At 41.3% G+C, this 20,934-nt stretch overlaps 1 protein-coding gene across 1 annotated transcript in view; it reads right to left on the reverse strand.

Moving 5' to 3' along the window:
* esamb (endothelial cell adhesion molecule b) overlaps positions 1-18,710 on the reverse strand; it is a 58,825-nt gene extending 40,115 nt beyond the window's left edge. The window contains exon 1 of the mRNA XM_022211640.2: positions 18,325-18,710. Within this exon, the coding sequence (XP_022067332.1) occupies positions 18,325-18,379 (55 nt within the window). The 5' untranslated portion in view covers positions 18,380-18,710. The remainder of the gene's footprint in view (positions 1-18,324) is intronic.
* Positions 18,711-20,934: the final 2,224 nt, after the last annotated feature.

Raw genomic sequence — 20,934 nt, forward strand, 5'->3', positions numbered from 1 at the left:
ATGAATTTATTGATGGCCAGCTGACTTCAACATTGTTGATTTATGGGACAATCAAGAGCTGCAAATGGGGGATATTTTCATTAATCTGTAATTCAGTATTATCCTGAATGTTTCACAACATGGTGACCATACTTGCAGCCCACGGTGATAACATTACAAAACTAACCACATTCAGTTTGCTGCCCTGCATGTTTAAACACATTTTTGCTTGGTGCTTCACAGATATCAGAAATATCTTCTGTGTCCTGTAAAGCTTTGATGCTTTGTTAATGTGATTTACTGCTCATTCATGACACAGGTACCAGGTGGAACAGACCAGTAGCCAAGTTAAAAAAGACAGCAAGCATGACTTTTGAAAAAGACTCTGGAAACATTAAGGGTTTAGATCCAATGATACAGGTGAGCCAGCCAACGCAGAAGAAGCTACGGTATTTGTTCAGAGTAACCGGTAATCCATCAGACTGTTAATGTCCTTGGTCGTCTGTAGATCCAACTACAGCTACACACTCGGGTCACAACATTTCCAACTAAAGCCAGTACATGTGCTTTTCTTCTTTGCAAAAACCATAGATGATTACGTCCTCGTGCATCTAACCAAAGGAGGCTCAATTACTTGGAAGACGCTCACACATGTTGACCTAATTAAGCAAAACTGTTCTGCATTTTTTAAATTTATTTTCCTCTATTGTTCAGCTAAAACCAGCACAAATCTACTGAACAGCATACATTCCCACTCATTAGTGTTTGTATTGTATGTGTTCAGTATTGAATAATAGAACACATTTTCTGTTCTTGTTTTACATACAAAAACATTATGAATAAACAGATCCAACTTTTGTCTACACTTCATGTACATTTTCCAGTTTTCAAGCTCAGGCTCCCACCATTAGATTCATTTCAATGTATTTGGTGATTTAATTTCGCAGTCCTGAAGTCTCCACTCACTGTCACCGGTCTCCTGAGCAAAAGTTTCAATTTATCAAAATGCTCTCTCACACAGATTTTCCTCATCACGTGTCCACAAACATACAGACAATAACTGCTCTGTGGAGCACATGGAGATTAATCTAGATAATAGCCTGCTGTGGGGAAATTAGGTTTCATTCATCATATGTTTCTCTGAATCTGGTGGGAGATATTTTAAAGGTCCACAGCTTAAGTTTAAAGTATTACAGCAAATGGGGATAAAGAACGGGAAGGGTTTCCCCCAGTACGATGACACATGCGGCAAAGAATGACATGAGGAAATGGAAACGTCTTCAAATGTCTGCTGTGACAGACTGAGCTGCTATCCTCTACGTAGAAGGACTGCAGATCTGAATCATCTCTCTTCTGTTTCAGCAGGTTCAGAGTAATTGCGGCGTTTTTAGGGGCAGACTTGATACCTGAGAAAGTTCATCACTTCACCTTCCCGTCTGAAATGAAACACATTTGAAGTCTGAGCTTTGCCGGTAAAAGGTGCCATGGTTACTGCGCTTATCAGGCCTGAGCAGGTTTCTTAGAAGCAGCTGTGTTCGCCAGATCAATTTAGAGGACCAACCTACCTCTGGGCTTGAAATAGAAATGAGCAAATTCCCCCTCCTGAAAAAAAATTATATAGGTAGGACTCTATGGATCCTAATACATGCAATTTAACGCGTGACTACCAGCTGCCACTTTGCTGACAGAGAGAAAGAAAAGTTTGAAACAAAGCAGGTTGTGTTTTTAGGCTAATTTAATTGCAGGATCGCCAAATATTATGTTACAGGAAAAAAAAAGCTATTCTCAACACTCATGTGGCTATTTTCAGAGCGAATAAGAAAACTGATGATTTAGCTACCCAGTTACTGTGTAAGCATATCGTCTGTTAGCACGCTTTCATGCATGATGGTGCCAGAGAAAGTGGACTGGAGCTAAAACGGAGCCGTGTTTGTTAAAATTCTGTACGGCTCACGTCTGTTACTAAACCAGCTCCTAGGAATATATGATGTTCCAGTTTAAAAACTCTGCACGAACAGCGTGTAAACGGTTTTAGGGAGAAATTCCTAATATTAGCATGCTACTATGAAATACTTTCTTATAGGAAATCCACACAAAATAATCAGTTTCATATATGACTGATTTCTTGTTGTTACGTTTAAAGTACAATTGTCACACACTGACTGTAGCATCTTTATTATAGAAGCTGTATTATTAATACATAATTAAGACTCAAAGCATTAGATTTAACTTCAGTCAGTATCCAATATCCGGTATAAAGTATCTAAGTATCCATGAATACAATCCCACCATAAATCAACACAGGTGACACATATGTCAATAAATCATTATTATTAATCAGTGTGTAGTGGTATGTGCACTCATCCTCAACTGTTTGATACAGGGCATTCAGTTTAGTATGATACTGTGACCTCTGACCCAAATAGTCACATATTTTTTATTTCTATATCACTATATTTACCAGGGACACTAATAAACATGGTTGTAAATGTGCCAGTGTTCACCAAGACGTTATATTCATACGTAGCCCCTCTATGTATGAGGGAGCCACTGTTTTTTGTTCAGGGCAGAAATCCAATTATTGGTAATCAAGGAGATCAATAATCAATGTTTAGAACCAATGCTTGTTAATGTTTTACGCAATTGAAGACAAACTTTTGAAACACTTATTGTCCAGTGTTGGTACACTATTTATCATGATGTTTAAATCAGTCAGACTTACTGCTCAACAGATAGAGAGAGGAGGCGCCATCAAGACAAAGTAGCCGTTTTAATTTTATGGATTTTATTGGGAATTGTTTTTTTTTTTTTTTTTAAAGCAATACAAGGACACCAATAATCCTAAAAATACTCAAAATAGGACTGATATTCAGCCAAGGCAATAATCTGTCGATCCCTATGTAAACCAGCAATGGTATAGCAGTGTATCAGTTAGCGATAGCGCACTGGCAACTTACACTAAATGTAAAAATAAATAAACAACAAAAGCACTCGGAGAGCACAATTTCATCCAGATCTGTTTTTTAGTAATGTTGCTAACAAACAGACAGACAAACAGAGAAATGTACGCCGATCATCATATAACTCTGCCGTGCTCCTTGGCGGAGTAATAAATAAGTGACCAGTCTGTCCACTGACAATTCCAATAAAGTTCGTTCAACAAAAATTTCCTCAGTGTTGACAAAAAGTGTGAAATTCAGTGTTACTTTGTGCAGTTCTGCTGACTTCCCTGGTTAATTTAAGTCAATGGAAATGGTGCATTATCTTAATTTTTTTTTGTATTGTTTAGGGCAGGATCCGGATATTAATTTTGGTATCCGCCCCCCTGTCCACCCCCCAGATATAAACACATATGTCTATGTGATCAGCCCCTCCTCCCCCCAGATGAAAATATTCGGAGCGCATCTCTTCCCTTCGCCTTCGGCCCACTTTGGCTCATTCCGCCGTGTTCGGCTCATCTCGGCTCCTCCATTCATGTTTGTAAACACCACCCGAATGGCCGGGTGGCTGCCGACTCTGACGTCACGCTTCATTTTGTTGCGTAAACACAAGACAAGATGCCAAAGAACTCCACTGTTTAGACCTCCACTGTTCAGTTTAACTGAAGACAAAACAAAGGCAAAATTTGGACCCGGGAGACCAGACGAATGGATCCGAATATTCGGGCAGTCTCCGCCACAAGCCCCGCCCCCCGTCGGATGTTACGGTGTGGAACGAATATTCGGATATTCGTCTTTAATAGGGCCCGAATATCCGGAGGCAAGAAACCACTATTCGAGTCAGCCTTAGTTTTGTTTACTTTACACCTCATACTGGTTCTGTAAAAAAATACAAAGATCGATGAGACGCTTTAAATGTTATTATTTAAAATGTTATTTTATGCATTTGTTCTATTTTCTTAGCAGTGTTGAAAATACATCAAACCATGACCCCAAAACTGAGAAACAAACGGAATTTTGTGCGCTGTTACTTGCCAAAAAGCCATTTTAATCAACACGTAAGGCGAGAACTATCCCTTTATAGCCTCTGAGACGAGAAAAACACCTCAACACCATCAAAAATATGTATTTCTATGATAATGATAGCCTACAACAGTGTTTGTTATTATGTATTATATGTGAATAACAGTTCTAATGTATTTAGTTGTTACTGACTGTCATCAACTCTGAGAAGACAAAGCTGTTGGCCGTCTAGTTGATCGAAATGTGTGTTGACATACTGAACCAGCAGCAGTCTCATTAGTCTCATTAACGGTTTCCTACTTTCCATGCTTTATCAACAAGAAAACAGTAGAACTGTTGCTCACATCATCTGTAAATTAGCTGCGTGTCTCCAGGCGCGTCCACAGAATCATCAGACGCCCTCAGCTGAACAACAGCAGATAATTGACTCAGAAATGAAGACTGTGGTCAGGAGGGGAAAAATCACTGACATGGGTTGACATTTTAAAAAATGGTCCAATTAAAATACTCAAGCGAATCTATTTCCATTCAAATACTCTGAGTGTTGACCGAGACACACAACAGTGGACCTGCATGTAAGGGAAGTCCAGGGAAAGTCATATTTGTCAGTTACAAACATGAGTCGTAGTACATTTCCCTTGACATCATCTGCAAACTGAAGGCAAACAGACACGGTCTAATGCACCGCACCACCTGTGAAATTAACAAGCAGCAATTTTCTCCTGAACTTGTCGGCGTGCAGAGAAAAAGATTACTTATGTTGTCCTGTAATAGGAATCTCCCCTGGCCATGCATCGAGTCCTTCCTGAAGGTGCCGAGGAGAAATTCCTCTTATCAAACCTCCGAGGTCGCTCTAATGGCACCTAGAGAGGCTTACAGGCAGGAGTGTCACTTCCAGAGACGGTAAGGTCATTACGCTGCCCGACTTCAATTCTCCGTCATCCCATAGTGCCAATTATTCCAGGGTCTGACAGATCACCCAGATTATAATCTACCACTGGGCCTCCCATTCTGCTCGGTAGGTTGTTTCTATTTTGAGCGCCGCCACCCCGAGGTATTAATTCTAATGGCAATTGCCTCGACACCACCGGAGGGACCGAACGGAGTGAAAATTTGATCCACAAACTAAATTGATGTTACAGCTGCAATAAACACTTGAGGGCTGGAAAGCTAAGCGGGGGGATTTATGGAAACAACAGAGTCCAATCCATGAGGATTTGCTGTAACATACATAGCGTGAGCTCGCAATTTAAACATTTTTTATTTGTCAAAACGACCGTTTCACAGGGGGAACAGAGCTGAGCAATTTATCCGCGTCAAATCGAAAGCGCAATTTAAAACAATGCAATTACCAAACCACAAAGGCTGCAATTTAGGATAGACGAGGTGTGGTTAATAAATATCGAGACAAAGTATGTAAGTCAGTTTTATTAAATTTAAGCAGATTTGAAATTTCAGGTGGATTTTATGCTTGCCCTTTAATCAGAGCACACTTTGTGTTTTAGGTATGCACGCTGTGGCTGACATGAGGCCATTCTATATATGTTTAGTATGTTTGACCAAGAGTTTAAACTGGACTGTAAAAAAGCTGGAAGCAAGGGTGCCAGGAAAAATTTGTTGAAAAAAACAGATGAATACTAGCCTAGCCACGCTATCCCCATGTTTCTGACGGCACAAGGGTCTAGGGAGGCTCGACAGGGAGGGAGGCGGGCTAAAAGGTTGTCTATCAAATCCCTCTGCAGCAATTGGGTAGGTATACAACCAATCAACGCAACGAATAGGCTGACGTAGTTCCGAGAGCACCGGCGGATTGTGGCTAAGTCCCATTAGCTTCCCAACCAGCGGAGCCAACTGGTATATTAAGGATTTGCCATATCCCGTCGGCATAAGTCCAAATACGTCTTTCTTCTCAATGAAACACTTCAGTGCCGTCCTTTGTTTATCTTTCAAGTTGAATTTTAGCTTCAAATCTTTAAGGGCCGTGGCCAAAGCCGAGTCAAAAGATAACTGTTTATTGTGCGCCGGTTGTTTCTGCCAGAATCGTCACGCCTCTGTCGTCACTTAGTTACGCCCGCCTTCTGACTCTACACTTCATAGTGATTCGTCCGGCCAGTTTTAGGAGAATCCAGCCTCGAGCCTTATGGAGGGTAACTAGACCCACCCTAGCAGAGAATTAAATTCGTTTCCGTGGGTTGTCTAGCGCGGCTAGGTTAGAGGAATACTGTACCGTAGAAACAATTCAATGCAATTTTATTTGTATAGAGCAGATTCACAACATATGTCACCTCACACTTGGCATAGTAAGGTACAGAGCAGAAAACCCAACAATCCAAAGATGCCTTTGGATTCCCTATGAGGGACGGTGGGAAGGAATGAAAAAATCCCTGGGATAGGGAGGGGAAAAAAACTCTGACAGAACCGATCTCTGGGAAGGCGGCCGTCTGCCTCAACTGGTTGGGTGAGAGTGGCGATGAGGGAGGTGGGGATAGCAGGTGAAAACAGTAAAAATAACGGCAAACATCTGTAAAGTAACTATATTGTTAGTTAATTTAAATACAGTTAAACCGTGATTTTACAGTTACACTGTACAAAAAACTAATTACTACTTGCAAAAATACAAATTAAAAAAAATTGTGGACTTTGTGTAAAGTTTTGGCTTTTTTCAGTCAACATGTAAATTAACTGATTATTCTGTGACTTTACTTGATATTTTTTGTATTTATCAAAATAAAATGTAATAACTGATTATGTACACCTTTTCAATTCTTCACTCACATATTGAATTTATATCATGTTGCTCATCACAACCACATGTACCCGGACTGTGCAAAGGCAGTTCTTTGACCAGACCTCATTAGAAAGATATATTATTCCAATCGATGCCCCAATTATAGTTCTAGATGGAGACAAAGGAAACTTCGTTTTTATATGGCACAATGCATGACGGTTTTTTTTATGTCAGTTACACGCATGTCGAATCGTTGTCTAAAACATAAAATACTCAGGTGTGACATGTATACAGGTGTGTGTCCTTATTTCAGAACAGTCTGTCCTTTGCTGCACAAAATTTAAGTCACAGTTCTGAACAGAGTCTCTCTGGATTTATTTAAGAAGCTTCCACTTCACAGCATTCCTCCTCTATGTCAGTTAACTAAATACCTTTAGGTTCAGGATGTCAGATTGGACTGTGGAAAATACTGATTGACATTTCTCACTATTTTTGGACATTTTATACACTAGGCAACTGATAGCTTAATTGAGAAAATAATCAACAGATTTATCACCAAGGGAAATAATTGTCAGTTGCAGCCATAAAAACACACACTAACAGTGGAGGATGTTTATGCGGCTGCACCTCCATAAAACAAAGTGATCAAAGCTTTGAGGAATTAATACATATGTGCAAACATACTTCATCTTAGCACCGAGATTTAAATGTCCAGCTACATGTTTAGCAGCTGTAACACTCACCATGTGGACAAACTGACATGTGGATAGCTCTCAATGAAAAGATTTCAAGGATTTCAGTATTTTCGTGCCAATCAATCCTGTAGCTACTGTTGTTAACCTCTTGATGGTAATGGAGAAAAAGTCAGTCAATAACATACGTCTAGCAGAGTAGAAAATTCCATTACAGTCCATCCTTTAGATGTCCTGCTGTTTCACACTGAAGCACAAATGTCAGCCTCATGGTTGTACTGTGAGAGCCAGCCGATCCACCTTATTATTCTGCAGTCACAACATACTGAAGATTATTTTTTTAGTAAAGAAAAACGCTTTCCTTGGAAGGGAGCAGTGTCACAGAGGCCTAGTAACACAGTTTTAATCTGTAAGGAGGAATAGTTGCAGCCTACACAGTTGAGTTGCCTGAGCGCGGCAGGATTGACCTGAGGGAACTTCTTTAACCGCTCACAACCACACCTGAAGTCTGTGAGGCCACGTTACACCTCCACCCGGATGACACCATTAATCTGGCCACTGTAACACCTCCTCCTCCCCCCAGCCTCCATCTGGTCAGTCGAGCAGCAGGAGCAAGGTGCACCGATGCCTCTCAGTCCTCAATGAATACTGATGTCTCACTTGTGTTCACACTAAAACCGTCCTGCCTCCAAATGCACCAGTTCCATCATTTCACGTGTTGAAAAAAACACGCCTGTTTCGCAGAGCTATCATCCACCATTTTAAAACTAACCTATCACCAACACACCCTGGCAGAAAACCCATCCAACCCGATGACAACATGAAAAAAAAATCCCATCTCCTACTGCTTTACTATAGCAGCCAAAGAGAGCTACAATCTTCTGGCATCTTAGTGTGAAACTCATCTGCTGCCACCAGACGAACCATTCCCCGGCTGCACTACAAAGTCAAAGAATTAAGGTGGTTTTTTTCCTTTGCAGACCAGCAGTTTTTATGCCTTTTACCCTTGAAAATCAATCTTCCTCTTTGGATAAAAGCAAATGTTTTGCTGATGAAATGGATTTTTACAGTCAGTTTCCCTTTAAAAAAATAAAAAAATAAAAAATCTGCTTCTTGCAATTTCTGTGCATGATGCTGCTTTTCAGTGAGACGTATTTGTGATGAATTGCAGAAATCGTCAGAGATTTCATTTCAGTAGTTAAACAGCATCATTAACGGCTTTCTTTGTCTCAACATAAATGCCTTTTTGCAAATCCAAAGTCGTTGCAGATGATGTGTTTGTATGCCGATGCTCTCGGGTTCAGACACTGGTAGCAAAGGCCCCAATTAAAGAGGGAATGTACCTCATTAGAGTGTGCCATTTTCCCAGAGTGCACCTGGTCTGAATCATCACGACCCTCGCCTACGCCAGAGGCGTAAATGACACACTCCTCCAAGGTGCATCATTTATGGCCTCCGATCAGCGGGGAAACCGCCGGGTAGTACAAAGGCAACGCGCCTCATTTGGAAGTGTTTTCCTCTGCAGAACGGTGATTCAGAAGCTGTGAAGGTGCTGAATCTGAGGTGAGACCAGACAGCGAAGTGACAATCTAATTGGCAATGAAGGAAGATTGAAATGTGCTCTGATAGTCTCATCTCCGGCTGGATAAACCAGACTGGTCACCGGTGGCCACATCATTAGTCACAGAAAGATGGAACATGGTCAGCGAGGTGATGTGGAAGCACACCTGAGAGGTTTTAGCCCTCAGTCAGTCAGCCTGCCCACGCTTCTTATGACTCACTGCACTGAATATTTAATTATAAAGTCACAACCTGTAGGCAGGTGGGTTTAAATTAACCAACTGAATTAGACTTTTAACAGTGACTGCTGTTTAAAAAGAACCACTGTAGTCTAAGACAAAGTGTGAGTGACATTAATTACATCCACCCTGTTATCTCCAAACATTTGGAGATAAGGTGCCATGGATCTGTTGTAGCTAACAGAACTTAGCTACTGATTTATCCTGGGAAGATCCATCTTTTCTGATCTCTACCTACAGCAGTCTTCATCCATCTATACATTAATGTACCTGATTTAAAACAAGATAGCTTTCTTATATATTGTAATAATAAAGTTCTCATTCTGCCTCAGTGCTTTGTGCATCACTGAATAAAATGTTTACCAGACTATTAACCCACATCATACCAACAAAAGCTTTTGCTTTTTGGATTCTTACAGTGAAAAAATGTGTAGCACATGAACATAAAAGATAAACTTTCCTGATCCCAGATCTCTGGGGAAATTCACACATTACAACAGATAAAAAGATACACAGAGTACGGGGTAAGAGTGGGGGCTTCTTGTTGCTGTCAGGCAGGATACTGAAATGGCAGCTGATGTCTTGGTGATCATCATGATTTTTCTGTTCATTTTATCTCTCTATTACTTTTACATTAGTGGCATTAGCCGCCGTACTGTTGCATATCTAACAAATTGCCTCCTCTAAGTTATCAGGCTTTCAATCTTGCACTGGCTTAAAACCAAAATGTGCCCACAGCGGTGCAGTGTGTTTTGGCTTTGCATATAAAACCGTGACATTGTTGTCAGTAAATGCTCATCAGAAGCTCAGCACCGAAAGAAAAACAGTTGAAGGAATTAAACTAAAGCTCAAGAAGGATGCAAACTGTGGAAAACAATAGGGTAGCGGTGATTAAAATAGAATCTGTCCGTTAGTTTGATGCAGCTATTTATATATGGTGAATAAGAACCGCCTCTAATATTTAGGCAAAATTATAACACTAAGCCCAAAAAAAATTTGCAAACTACAGATTATATAACAGCTGAAATAGGCCTATTAAAATAATACGTTTTCCTATATATGACAGAAAACAAAAAAAATAAACTACTACTTTGATCTGATCTCATGTGTCTCGAAACTAAAGGCCCGGTCACACCGCCCGAACTTTGCTCGAGCGTTCCTTGAACGGTAGGGAGGGGGGGGGGCGAATTTCGACAACGCTCGTCACCGCGCACAAAATGGGAAAAAAAAAAATCGAAAACACGGGCGTTGGATTAGCGGTGCACTGCTGAAGCCGGCGTTGCTTTAGCGTTGCTTTAGCGTTTAGCGGTGATGCTAGCGTTGGTATAGCGGCGTTCTGCGCATGCGGGCGTTGGCTCGGCAGGGGTATAAAGTTGGTTTAGCGGCATACCGCTTGTGACTACGGAGCTGAACGGATCGTTCATCAAACATGGCTGGTGGCATCCTCATGAAGTGCTGGAAGGCTCATGGATCCTCATTCCTCAGCTCCACCATCAGCTTGTCATACAGTCCATGTTCAGGCCTTCTCAGTATCCACTGTCTGACCCACACAACTCTCTCATTCCTTCTTCTCTCTCTTCTCCTTCTGTCAACAGCTTGTTGCAATCACTGGTGCTGGACTAGTGCACCAATCATAGCAAGTCTCTCAGCATCCATGGTGATACAGTTTTACAATAACTTTGAGCAAATTCGATATAGATGAGGTCTGAACTCAACGGCAGCTCGATTCCAAATGAGCTCCTGGTCCATTTCTCCCCGTATTTATAGCCAAATTCTGGTTCCGCTCCGACACCTCTATACCAACGCCAAACCAAAGTTCATCGCTGCTTCAACGCCCGACACCGTTCCAGCAACCCTGTGTCCGCTCGTAAAACGCTTACAACCGCTCCACCGAAGTTTGTGGAACGTTTAATCGCCGCCCGGGCAACGCTGGCGAAGCAGCGGTGGTCCAGCGTTCAAGATTTCTGCGTTGGCCTAGCAGACCCAAGCGTCCACGAACTTGCGTCGAGCGGTGCCAAACTTTGACTGGGCGTTGGTGGAGCGGGGGTGAACTTTGCCGGGGCGGAAAATTGCCCCCCTCCTCACCGCTCGCAATATTTTGTGCAGCTCAAAACTTTCGGAGCGGTAGGAGGGCCCCTCCAGAAACATCAGCGGTGGCCGAGCGTATACGGCGTTGCTTTAACGGGGGCCAACTTCTGCTAAACGGTGGTGAACGGTTACGAGCGGTGATTAATTTTTTTCACCGTTCAAGGAACGCTCCAGCAAAGTTCGAGCGGTGTGACCGGGCCTTTAAGAACAATAGTTACTGTTCACATTCTGTATAAATGGAGCAGATGCTATTCAAAACACAGTGTCTGAATTTTAATATCTGGGTGATTATGTTGTGTATTTGGGAGTAACACTCATTTCACTCACACCGACAATAAAGTCAACACACTCAACTGGGGTTTTTGCTAAAGCTGATAACTCTTCTGCTTTCTGTCAGAGCTTTTTCTGACATTCAGCTAAACAACAAATGCTCATAAAGTAAGGGTCAATTGGTATATTTTTTTCAGGGCAGACACTGTTATTGACGAAGAAGACCAATATACGGCATCTGGAACTGATACAGTTGCAGTGAAAATTTTAATTTTGGTGATAATATTAAGAAAAACACAAACTCCACCACAAAACTTCGCTAAAATGCTTTTTTAAATTCTTGTTTTAAATTTGAAACTTGACAGCATTTATCGGCAAGAGTTGATTAGCTATTACTAGTGGTAGTAATCAATCAGATAGTGATGTAGTTGGAACAGAGTGGTGATTACAGAGACAAATAACAGCTGTTTTATTGGTATTACTGAAAATCAGCTAAAAAAACACTGCTAATTGGAAAAAAGCAGAATTTAATAAAGGCTGATAGAAGAGGGATGTTTACATCTTCTTCTGGATGGAGACATTTAGTCAGAGTTTGAGTTGTTGCTTTTAAGTATGCTTCTCTAAATAGCACAGTGACGAGTGTTATTGGACTGTTAAAGTACGCTTTGGATAGCAAATCACTAATGCAGCCAGTGTACCAAACATCAAAGCGAGTCATTCAGCAGGCAAACACTGATTAGTGTGTGGGCATAATGGTTAACGTTGTGTGTTGGATTTTTTCCTTTCTGATGTGGCGGAAACACGGACTGTTCGTTTAATGCGCTTTAGCTATAATGTGCACGGGCTAAAAAATATAATGGCATTAGCTTCATTACAGAGAAGCAAACACAACCCTTCAGACTGGAAAATTAGAAAAACTGCATGTGCAAGTGAATATTTCTGCAGCAGGAGGAGACTTCACTGTCAGTGCTAAACTTCCATTAGGGGATAACTCAGCAAATTCAAACCCGTTCTGCTCACCTGCCTCAGAGCCACATTAGCTCAGTGAGCCGACACGCAAAGCTCCAATCAACACCTGTCAGCCTGCACCGCCGCAACTGTCGACACGGATAACCTGACGTTTTGATACGTCCGAGTCGCTATGAAGTCCAGCGTGCAGCAGCTGTTGTGAGTGGGAACAAAAAACTCTGTCCTCTGTTATGTGGGGAGCGTGGGCCAATTAATTTGACCTAGTTTTTCATGAGAGAATCCTTTAGGTAGCCTCGGCTCTTTGTGCCTCCAATCAGTGTCTGTGGCCTCGGCGGGGGTCTTCTTTGACTTTGTGCTGCACAGAGTGGACCAAACACCCACACTAAGGTATGTGTCATCCGAAAGAAATGTAACCACGCACAAAAACGCAGACAATTTACCAGTCAGAGCCAGAAAAAGATAAATCCGGCTCAATAAAGGGCCGCGAAGGATGTGCGACATCAGTTTTCCTGGTAGTTGACGAGGAGGAGTGATGGCGTTCACATGTAGAGCTTTCAGCTTATTAGCCAGCAGGAGGGGAAAAAACTAAAGCACTGTTTTTATTACCGAGCAGTTCTGGTAAATTATACGGATTCAATGAGTCGATCAACAGGAAAATAATCAGCAACTATTTTTATAACCCATTGAGGTCATTGTTAAAGTGAAAGCAGGGAAAAAAATACCAAATGTTCTCTGCCGCCAAGCTTTTCTTCATCATATATCGTTGCACACTGAATATCTTTTGGGTTTTACACTGAAGGACACATGAAGATGCTTTGTGGGGATTTAAGAAGTATTTGTTCTCAATTCTTTAAATTTTAAACAACATTTTTGATTTGTTTTAAAATTAATAAAGAAATAAAGCAGATTAATGAATAAAGAAAATATTCATGTGCTGCAGCCCTGATAATGATATCTATACGTCCTATACATGACAAATTTTCCAATTCTGTGTGATTCTTTGCCACAAAGCAGGATACTTTTGCTCAGTAATGCAATGAACTGAAACTATTTTCTGTTGCCCTTTGAACAGCGAACAGCAAAAAAGTCCCACAAAACCATTTAAAAAGGCTAATGTGACAATAATAAATGTTTAATCTGCCGTGTTTTATTCAAAATTTAAAGCCTTGTTCCAAAAAAGCGAATTTTCAGTCTGCAGTTTGCATTTGAAGTTGTCAGTGTGTAAACTGAGCAGGCAGTTTTTCGCGCTTGGTGGGGGTCGTCCTTGTCACAGAGCCAACTGTTCTTTTCACTGCTGCCGTTAAGACACTCCACAGATTAAGCCTGATTTAACCCTGAATTGCCCCCAATGCACCGCTTTACATTTAGTGCGAGGGTCAACAGCCGATTAACTGCCTGACCACCAAGCGACCAGTTTGCTGAATGATGTCAGAAATTAGGTCAAATTGATCAGTTTCCTGATCCGACTTCACACGTGGCTGCAGTCTGCTGGGTAAGATACTAGAAAACCTGTAATTAATTACTGTAATTATGATACTTTCATTCATTTTTGAAATTATTCCTAATGAGAAGAACTCGAAGAAATCCTTTTTTTATGCTCCCACTCTGGTTGAGGAAACTTCTCAGCGAAGGAGTCATCAGTGTCTTTTAAGGCAACTCATTTTATCGTACAATAACAATTAAGAGTGGAGATATGCTGTCAAGATAACGTTGTCTTAGAAGCAAAACCCTGCAGCCTGGGTGCACTTTTCTAATTTCCCAGTGCCCTGAATGCACCTTTCTGTCAGAGAATAACGCTACATAGACACTTACTGTTGCTAATTGCTCAACAGCTAAAGCAAGGAGTAACATTTTTTTGTTCTTTTACTTTGTTTTTGCTCAGTATTGCTCTGTCACTGGTGCATTGAATACCTCCAAATCTTCCACACCCACACGTTGCAGCTTTTGTATTTGGTTGTTGCTCGAGGTACGGACCCGTACCCGTAGCCTGTGGACTACGGATACGGCACTTTCCATTTGCCAATCAGATACACGAGATCTGGTCACGTGACTCCCGGTAGACGCTAGCGGTATGGACCCATAGCATCGGTACTACAGGTACAGACCCTAAACCTGACCCTAACACTAACCCTAACCTTAACCTTTGCTTACCTTTCAACAGTTTGCAGTGGTTAGCAGCTTCTTGACTCACGAGACTCGCGTATGGGTCCGTATCTGTCTGGCAAATGGAAAGTGCCGTATCCGTAGGCCACAGGCTACGGGTACGGGTCCGTATCTGTAGACACTACCTTTGTATTTAGCACGCAGAACTTTAACACAAGCCTGCCATTTAACAATCACGTTATCCCACAATTTGACGGGATTTTCTGAGCATCCAGCAGCAGCCATCTGACTCTCCAACTCTAAAGGCGAGGAAATTTTGGAACCTGGTGCTAACATTTGCCACATCAGTCACTGAATTCGACGGACACAAATGAAGGAAGACAACTACGACCAACCCCACCAACTCAACCACAGGCCGAGCTGATGCCAAACCTCCATTTAAACTTCAAGTAAGACAGCATTCATCCTCTGCTAGCATTGAACTGCATCATTACAGCTTTATCTCCACTGCAGATTTTCTTTCTCAGACTGACCAAACGGTAAATAAAGATGTTTTTCCTGTTGTGACGTATTATATAAATGTAAACCTATAATCTCAGATAATACCTCCTTACAGAACGGTAATCCAAGTTAGAGCTGAGGAAATAATGTAAAATCTAAACCTTTCTTTGAAGCAATGCAATTAGCAAATCACAAAGGCTGCAGCTTAGGATATAGTCGTATGTTGTGCAGAGGGTTTAAACGGTCGCAATGCCGAGCAGCAACAAACAAAGGAGACTTAAGAGAAACACTACGCTTGTGATGCAGAAAAATCCCCTTTGTTGAGCCAGAAACAAGCTTATATTATTGATTTAATTTAACAGAGTGAGAGGTTATAGTTGTTGCGTGGTTGTTGTTCTATGTCATTTTTTTAAATGTAGTAAACACAGGCAGGCAGGAATAAATGTACATTTTTAAGCTGCCATTCTTGCATTAGAATATACATGAGGTACTGCTCCACAATGTTTTAAATCCATTACAAATCGACTACTAAGCAGAAGGCTGACTTGAAAAGAATATATTGCAGATCAAGTTGCAATATCTCCCAGAGAAATCCCAATTAGACATTTCCCCAAATCGTTAAGCCCAAATCAAAACAGTGAAATGACAGCGGCTGCATGTTTTCAGCAGCAGTGAAACCAATGGCTTCATGACAATAACAAGTAACATTTAACTCAACCAAGCTTTCTGACTTCACACAGGTCAAAGGGCACAGACTAGGAAGGAGTGGTTCACCAAAACATCAAAGCCAATAAGCAACTATTCCACTGTGTACAGCCTTTTTTCCATTAAGAACAATGTGAAACAACCAAACTTTGGTGTGCACATGTTGCTTTCCCGAGAAATTGGTCTGTAGCCTCTAAAACTGTAAACTATCGTCTACTGTTGCACCAACACTCTGGTAATCTACAAGTTGCCTGACTTCCTGATAGCTTCCAGATCTCTGGATAACCGAGACTCTTTCTCTGGTCGCTGCCGAGGCCTGCCAGAGCTCTGCGCTGATAGTTAATTCTCATGCAGCAGCCTGGCGGGAATGCGGTTTGTTCCAACGCTGGACCACGACCGACTAATTTCTTGTTTAGTTAATCGTGCGATACATAATCAGAATTACCCTAAGCTCTGCGAATTATTCTCTGAAAAGGGATCTAGCTGGCTCACAAACATCAGCTTACACCAGAGCCAAGTGGCTCCCGTCTCATTATAAACCAGCGGTCAGTGAACACAATCAGCTGAAGACATGACAATATTTTAATAGCCAGGCCACAGAGAGAGAGAGAGAGAGAGAGAGAGAGAGAGAGGGCGGCAGGAGGAAGTGGGGAGAGATTGGCATGTTAAGTCACCTTGTCCTCGAGCCAATGTGGACTATCTGATGGGCAGCAGTAGTGTGTTTCAGCACGGACACACTGACTGCTACATCCAGGATGTGGTTTACCGCTGTTAATGGGCACAAAACATGATTGTAAATATCCAGGATCTGTCTCAAATCATGAAATATGAACGGCTCCTGAAGGCAGAGAGTATCAACGGATTTATTTAAGCGTTTAGTAGCCAATTAGTTATGGGTCTTCTCATGTGAAGTCAATGAAAGCGCTTCTGTTTTTATCAACCAGAGCTTCTTTGACTGTCATATGAGACGGTCAGGCTTCTGACAGGCTGCTTGGCTTAAATGTAAACACAAATCCACGATGCAAATTAGGAAAAACCATTTGATCATCAGAAAAGGCTGAAGCTGATCGCCAGTGAGCCGCAAAACTGAACTCATCCGTTTCATTCCATTTAGCAGTCGCACAGACCAGAGCACGGCAGATGTAATGTCACGCCACGGTGGTTTCAATGCAGAAGACCCTTAAAAAAAAACACAGATTTTAAGTCAGGTGTCCTCAGATATTCTGCTGCAGGACGACACGGAAGTTTTCTCAAAAGTGAGACGGAGACAGACCCAGTGTTGCGTTTTTGTCTTGCTGCTCATCAGTCCAAGCCGCAGTTTGAGCTAAACTAATCTTGACGTACAAGACACAAGCCGTAACAAGCTCCGATTTCCACTGGAGGACTCAAACATCTAGTGAGAAACCAGGCAGCGGCACAGTTGACAGAAACAAGATCGGCCAAGTCAGAAGAAGCCTGGAGGGCTTTTTGGAGCAAAGCCCGGATGATGCCGAGTGTGTGATCACAAGAAAAAGAGGCAAATTAGTAGAATTTAACACATCTGTCAATATTTTTGTGTGTTTGGGTTCCAAATGAAATGATTACACAGTCCAAAGTGATAATTAACAAACAAACAAACATGATAAAACCTCAATTTATATCAAATTATTGTTCAACTGAACGTGTATGGATTATTATTAGAGGGGTTTTTTTAATACACATGAGCCAAAGCAGGTGCAGGACTTGAATCTGTGTGAGCAATATTCTTAAGTAAGCCTTCTTAATTTAACAGCGGGGATTTCATGTCCAGAATTTGTTTAAAATGACATCCGGCTCCTTCAGGTGGCTTTTTGCGTTATTTTTAACCTCACGGGGGACAATAAGCATCAAAAGAAAGCAAGAAAGCAACAACATTTGACTTCCTTGAAATTCGTTTCAGGGCATTCAAGCGTGCAACAACATTATGCCCTCTTAAGATGAAGAGCACTCTGCTGTGTGCTTAAAGGGAAAAAGGCAGCAGCAGCCACAGTGGAATTCAAAAGCAAATAAAAATTACATCTCATGAGCTGTCAGTGTGCATCTTCATTTTTTTTTAACTTAAGTAGGGTTGAAGAAAAGGTTCTCCAAGATGCATATTTGGAATCTGCAAAAATCTGTTAATAATAACTGCTAATGAAGCTGCTGGGGATAAATCAGAGGCTCCAAAGCAAATGGGATCAAAATCTGGAGCAAGTGTGAAAAGGTCAGCAGGTGAAAAAGTCCACTTTCTTTCAATGGAGTCGCACTGTCCATCACAATTAACCATTAAAGCTCGCAGATCAGTGGGGAATAAGTTGGTTAAAAGCCAAACTGTGTTGTTGTTTTGACTTTCTAATCGGCTAAAAAGTGAAGTTTGACGGCAGGAGACGCTCTTAAAAGGAAAGTCATGTCCTGATTTTGAGTAGAAACTTACATTTTGTCCCTAAAAATGCCGTTTACATATTCATTTATTCCTTTTCGTGACGCTTTGAAGGTTTAATCAGCGCAGAGTGAATTAATTATCAGCTTACCTTGAAAAATCCACATGAACATCAGCATGGCTCGTAGTCTCGCTTTTATCTCCATGGCGCAACATCCACCGGCTCTCGGGCAGCTTGTGGTGAAGCTGACACCTTCTTCTCTCCACGCTCCCACAACTGCTACTTTTACTGTCTTCAGGTAGCAATTAACTGTCCGCTAAACACACCGGAGAGGCGACGTCTGCAGATAAAGCTTCCTCTCCTGGTTCCATCCCGCCTCCAAACAGCGGCTGGCATCTCAGAGCGGCTCCACTTCACTGTCCGCGCAAAGACGCACGAAGCCCGGGAAGTTTCTGCGTCTTCTCCCTGGATCCAGCTCGTGGAGGTTTCACTTCAGCTGTCCGCCTGCTCTGGAGCGTCTCTCCTCCTCCTCCTCTCTCAGGCAACTGTAGGAGCTTATTCACCAGAGCTGCTCAGTGGCGCCTCCTGCTGGCGACCAGCACACAAATACACCAAACCTCAACAAGAGCAGCCTTTTACTCTGCACATTTAGCTGTTTAAATTCTGTCAGTTTGCTGGCAACTTATTTATTGTTTATGATCCCACAGACAGCTCTCACATACATGTGTAATAATAATAATAATAACATGTTAAATGTGGGTTTGGAGAGGTAATGCTGTAAAAATGAAGAAAAGGTCAAATCAGGCCTCCATAAGGGTCAGTGACAAAAAGATTTTATATGCTTCCAAAGCACTGGGTGTTGAGCAAAAGAGTTTGTGTTTCTTTTTCACCTTTTTTCCTTAATGTTTTGGTGCCATCCATTTAAATGCATGTGAAAACATCCAAATCCACCCAAATACAGCAAAGACTCTGGCACAGCATCAGACAAGTCCATGGAAATATAATTGCGACTGTATTTGAATTTGAATTTATCCAACGCGCTTTATATGATACGTCACATTCACCCATTCACACACTGATGGCGGAAGCTGCCATGCAAGGCGCTAACCATGACCCACCAGGAGCAATTAGGGGTTCGGTGTCTTGCTCAGGGACACCTCAACATGAGCACAACGGGCCTTCCGATTGCAAGACAGCCACTCTACCCACTGAGCCATGCTGCAGAATAAATTCTGCGTCCTCTTTAGCATAGCTGCAGCAGAGAAACACACATTTAAAGTCAGATTTTGTGAAATACGTACTAAAAGGTTAGGTTACAGATAATAACTAACAAAATCACTGGAAAAAAATATTCAGTTAATTAGCCTTAAAAAAAAAGAAAAAAACAGACCAGAACTGTAAATAATGTATTTTTGCAAATGGTAATTTGTTCTTTTAGATGAATGACCAAAACATTACCCTTTTCTCTGTATTTAAATCAGCAAAAACAACAAAAAATATTACTATAACGATACTTGCCATTATTTGAAAGAAATATATCTGTATGTACATCTATGTTGTTTCAGATTTCTTAAAGAAAAACATTTTTTACAGATTGTTTTCCCATTGTGTTAAATTTTATACTATATAAGTACAATCACAGAAAAACTGCTTTAAAGAACTAGAGAAAATGTCCATATCAAAAATCTGTACTTTTGCAAATAGCTATTTGTCTTTGGCAATGTGTGACAATAAAATTGTACTATTTAAACAGACTTATTTTCCTGATATGTGCCATTGTTTTCACAATTTTTATTTTTTTAAATTGTATTATACTTCTTTTTTTTTTTTTTTTACATAATTTTACTGCCATCCTTGCTGCTGGATTTTCAAAGTTTTGTTGTTCTTTTTTCTCTTTTACAATTTGTTATTATTATTATTATTATTATTATTATTATGCTTTTTCATGATTTTTTTTAGACTTTTCTTGTACATTGTTGTTGGATATCACCTGCAGATTCCACAGTGGTGCTTGTACCTGACACTGTACGCATGTTTTACTGGAAACAAACCGTGAATAAAAGAATGAGGTAAGCTACATCACAGTGTGATTTAAAACTGGCTTTGCAATGTGAAAAACCACAAGAAAGAGCAGATCAGTGTTCGTATGTCCTCCATGTGCCTGCACAGGTTTCTTCCAGTTTCCTCCCCAAGGACTGGAAATATTATCTCTGTCTCTGTCCGGCTCAGGATTGAGACTCAGAAAATGGATACGCTGTCACAGAAGTAGAAACAGTAAGAAAAAATTTATACGAGCGGCGTGCAGCAACACGAGCCTGAACACTTGTGTTTCATTGTTCTCTCTGAGTGAAAGTTTGTTGCTCTTGATGCAGCATTTCACATGCGTGTGGACAAACGTGTGCCGAGCTGCACCTGAAACCACCTATTACTGTGACGTCACATCAGTATGATGCAGTCTGCTGTGAACCTTCATATCACTGCTGCAAGGTCACATGTTCAACCACTCAAGATCATATATGATGATAATATATATTGCAATTGTATGAAGGGTTAGTTCACATATTATATTTACTTCTCTGTCACTGCTTTTATCCTTCCATGACAGCTACAGCCAAGGCTGCAGTCATTATGTTTCAAAATTCAACTTCTGCACAAACTGTCACTTCATGGATAAACTGATGAGATATTGGAGGTCAAAGGTCACTGTAACTGTGCCCTCACAAAACAGGACTCATATATTAATTAGGACAGAGCTCTGCA

Source organism: Acanthochromis polyacanthus, chromosome 13 (genome assembly GCF_021347895.1).
Source record: "Acanthochromis polyacanthus isolate Apoly-LR-REF ecotype Palm Island chromosome 13, KAUST_Apoly_ChrSc, whole genome shotgun sequence".
In the NCBI taxonomy this organism is placed as follows: domain Eukaryota; kingdom Metazoa; phylum Chordata; class Actinopteri; family Pomacentridae; genus Acanthochromis; species Acanthochromis polyacanthus.